The sequence below is a fragment of the Rhea pennata genome, chromosome 26 (assembly GCF_028389875.1).
Source record: "Rhea pennata isolate bPtePen1 chromosome 26, bPtePen1.pri, whole genome shotgun sequence".
NCBI classification, from domain to species: Eukaryota; Metazoa; Chordata; class Aves; order Rheiformes; family Rheidae; genus Rhea; species Rhea pennata.
The window spans coordinates 6,607,653-6,611,903 of record NC_084688.1 but is presented as its reverse complement, the minus strand read 5'-3'; the positions used below and the strand labels follow the sequence as shown (position 1 = coordinate 6,611,903).

The window sequence follows — 4,251 nt, the reverse complement described above, 5'->3', positions numbered from 1 at the left end:
CCAAACTGGAGATTTCAAGATTTTAATGTCCAACATCCAGGTATTTGACACTTCCAGTCTTTTGGGACACAGCTATTTCAGACATCAGCCTGTCAGGAAATTGTCACACTAGAGAACATTGAGTTTCTGCCAAGGCTCGCATACCATAGCAAACCCACGTTTGACAGTTACTTTAGAGAATTGCCTTACTGTTCTTTAATCAGCCTGTGAAATCCCCAAGAGATCAAACTCCCTGTGGCATACAGAGGAAAAATACAAAACAGCCTCCTTTGCGTAGCAAGTTTGAGCTTCAGTGTGTTAACCAGGTGGGTGTGGAGATGTTTTTTTGTTAAGGATGCTGGGGGAGTTCTCAGCAGGAAAAAGATCTTTTTTCAGTCTTTGGACGGTGAAGATTTTGACTGTCTTTTAAGTCTCTGCTGTGTGCTGTCACTACATGGAGGTAAAGTGGAGATAATTTGCAGTGTGTGTTTGTGTGTGCACGCTAAGCTCCCTTTGTAGAGGTGCAGTGGTGGCTGTGAGGGGGAAAGACAAGCAGGAATGCAAGCTGCCACTGCCTAATGGGTGGAAGGGGAGGAATCAACAGCAGGCAATTTTAGGCATCTTGAAATGAGTCAGGAAGGTATTCATCTTAACTTCTCTTGTGGAGAGACTGGAGACTTCCATGGGGAGAGGCTTTGCTTTCTGAGGTGCTTGTCTAGAACAGCTCCAACAAATCACCCTCTTGTCAGTGTTTTCGTTCAGCCAAAGGGGATCATGGCTTCATCTGCAGGAGAGATGAAGTTGCATGAAGAGAGTTTGTTTGGATCATTTCAACTGGCAGAGTGGGTAGAGTGAAGCCTGCCCAGGACATCTGGTATAGACTTTTGATACCTGGCATGTTTAAAGAGAAATGGATTAAGGAGGATTTCTTTGCTCTAGCCACATGAGATTTTATATATATGTTCCTAAGGAGGATGAAAAGAAAGAAAGGGTGATGATTCATTCAGATGATGATGATTCAACCCCATCTGTCTTTGACACACACCTGAGGAAGAGATCAGTTCTTCTCTGGAGGAACAGCTCTCCCTCCATGGACTGGGAGGAAGAAGTAGATTAGACCCCTCAGATCAGCTGACTTCTCAACACAGTTACATTGGGTAGGATTCAGCTCAGTGAATTTGGCCTGCAAAAAATGATACATGGATGTCTCTTCCCAAGTTGACATGTCTGACCTGTCCACCTGAGCCGGTCACTAAACTCCTGCCCTAGTCCTCAGGGAGAAATTGGCACTTTTAGAGTGCTTTTAGCCATCTATATGAAATGAGGTTAGCTATGCCTCCTGTTTTTATATCCATTCAGAAAGAGGGGACTTTAGCTGAGGTGATCAGATATAATTTATTATTATTATTATTATTGTATTACTACTACTACTAATAATAATAATTTTTAAGTATAGTCAGCATTGAGTCTTCCCATGACTTTCAGATGGCAAAATTCTGGAGATAAGTCCTACCCTGAGTAGCTATGTTGAGAAGCAGACCTAAATGGAGCTAATAGAGATAATTTCTGAAAGCTTCTGGTCTTGAGTACTTGGAAGAAGGTAACTTTACAAGACCATGAGTTCTTAAGTAATATTTGTCATTCTAGTCTGTTATCCTCTGCCACTGCCACGTCAGTCAGAAGCCCTTGTGATCAACTGACTTATACGAGGTCAGAAGATTTCCTCCAGAGTCATGTTTTCATTACAGTTTACTGGTACGTACCTCAGTCTCACTTGGTGAAATTGTAACTCATATTGCTTGCCCTGAACAGTGCAGATATGCTATTCCCTTCATCTGTGCTACAGCCTTTCATGTAGGTGAAGATTCTCAATCTGCCTTTTGCACTTCCCTGAATGGGATTTTCAGCTCTCAGAAGCCATTAGAGTCACCATGTTCTAAAGAAGATCCATGCACTTCGTCAGATAAAGAATTCTCTAGGTTCCCTAGACTGTGCTACTTGGTTTTCAGAGTCATATTCATCTGTCCAAATAAAGGTATGATTTAGCTGACATCTTTAAATCAAGGTAGACAAAACACTCCCTAAGGTACCTCAGTTCAGTCTCTTCCTCATGTAGTGTGTAGCACAGTTACAGCTTTTCCCTGTGCTGGGAAAGCTGTATTTCCGAGGGTGGTGATCTTATTTAATTACTGATAGCATGTTTACCTACCACTAGGCCCAGCCTAGACATTCCAGCTATCACACAATCTTTTCTATCTTGACAGATGGACCGCTACACTTGGAGGGACATGGAAAACAAGACAACTGTGCAAGAATTCATCCTTTTGGGTTTCCCAGGCACATGGCGTTTCCGGGTGTCCCTTGTGCACTGATATATTCCCTGACAGTAACAGCCAATGCATCCATCATAGCCCTCGTATGGGCAAACAGAAAGCTTCATACCCCAATGTATTTTTTCCTCTGTAATCTCTCCTTCCTGGAGATCTGGTACATAACAGGCATTGTTCCCAAAGCTATGGGAGTCATGCTGGGCACTAACCAGACCATCTCCTTCAGAGTCTGCATCCTTCGGTTGTTCTTTCTTCTCTCCCTAGGCTCCACTGAATGTTTTCTCCTGGCTGCCATGGCCTACGACCGCTATTTAGCCATATGTTACCCTCTGAGATACAACTCCCTCATGAACAATGTCTTCTCTGCTCAGCTGGCCTTCGGCTCCTGGCTGGGAGGCTTTTTGGCCATCTCACTGCTGGCCTTTTTGACATCCAGGCTGACATTCTGTGGACCAAAAGTCATCAATCATTTTCTCTGTGATATAGACTCCTGCCTTGCCCTCTCCTGCACAGATACATGGCCTGTGGAGCTGGCAACCTTCCTCATCTCCATTATTGTTGTGGTGGTCTCCTGTGTGGTTACCCTGGTCTCCTACATGTACATCATCTCTACCATCCTGAGAATCCAATCAGCCCAGGGCCGGAAAAAGGCCTTTTCCACCTGCTCTGCCCATCTCATGGTTGTTACAATATGGTACAGCTCCACTATATTCTTGTATGTCAAGCCATTGGCCCAGAAATCCTTGGATCTAAACAAACTTGTTAATACTTTTAACACAGTTGTAACTCCCTTGTTGAACCCCTTCATTTACACACTCAGAAATAAGGAAGTGACACAAGCTCTGCAGAGGGCTTTCCAGAAGAAGTGAAGTAGCTTATGAAAAGGCCTTCCTGTGAGCAGCAGATACATTCCCCCTGGCTTCTGGTCCCCAAACGTTCTTCGCCTCAGTGTAAGAGCATCTGGGTATCACAGGTGGTAACAAACCACCAGCTCCAGTGCAAGTTCATCTCAGTCAGCTTACAGCCATTAAGATGGCTGGGGTGAAGAATGGGGTATAGCTTGATTCTGCTGTGCCCACCTTCCTCTGTTCATTATAGGATAAATCTAGAGTGCCTCATAGTGCTCCAAAGACTAGCCACTGAAAAGGATGAGACATCCCACCCAAACACAACCTACTGATAGATTCAGAGGAGTGGATCTTTGGTGGTTCATGATTCAATTTGCTAAGTGCTTAACTTTGTCAGGGATTAATGTGAACCTCTAAAGCATTTCAAATACCTGAATCATTGTTTTATGGAAGTGGACAAGTAGTCTCCCTTTTAATTTGTTATTGTCTAGATGTATCTATGCCACCTCCTTGTGGCTGTTTCATTGGATCATGCTTAGATGCAAGACATATTTGACCATGACTGGTATCTCTAGCAGTTGCTGTTATTCCTGACATAAGGCTATCAACAAAATTTACATTCTTATTTCCTCCTCACCCACAATTTCTCAATGCATTTATTAATGTTCATTAAAAATACTCAAAATACCATGATTTGTGCTAGGTGAGTCAGGGCATTTCCACATTTATAGTTTCACACCAATGCTAAGCAAACCATCATTCCATGCATTTTTGGCTTTGCTGTGGAAGCACTTTTGCAAAGTTACCAGAGAACAGATTCCTCTCACTAAATGACAGAAGTCTGAAATGGCATTGGGCTAGTAGGTCTGTCTTTACACTCAGTGGATGGAGATTAGCACTTCCAAAGGGCACTTGCCCTTCCTAGGGCTTTCATTTCAGAACAAGATGAATCATGCTCCTGAAGTTCCTTTTCCTGCACACTAACAATAAATGGAGTCCGTGTGATCCTCAGAATCACGGAATGGCTGAGGTTGGAAGCGACCTCGGGAGATCATCTAGTCCAACCCTCTGCTCAAGCAGGGCCACAATTCCCA

The 4,251-nt window shown here is 43.6% G+C and overlaps 1 protein-coding gene across 1 annotated transcript; it reads left to right on the top strand.

Moving 5' to 3' along the window:
* The first annotated feature begins 433 nt into the window (after nt 1-433).
* Nucleotides 434-3,178, top strand: LOC134151127 (olfactory receptor 6F1-like). The gene is given in 5 exon segments (XM_062595401.1): nt 434-439; nt 729-767; nt 769-825; nt 2,244-2,340; nt 2,343-3,178. Coding segments are annotated over 5 exon segments (1,035 nt in total).
* The last annotated feature ends 1,073 nt before the right edge of the window (nt 3,179-4,251 follow it).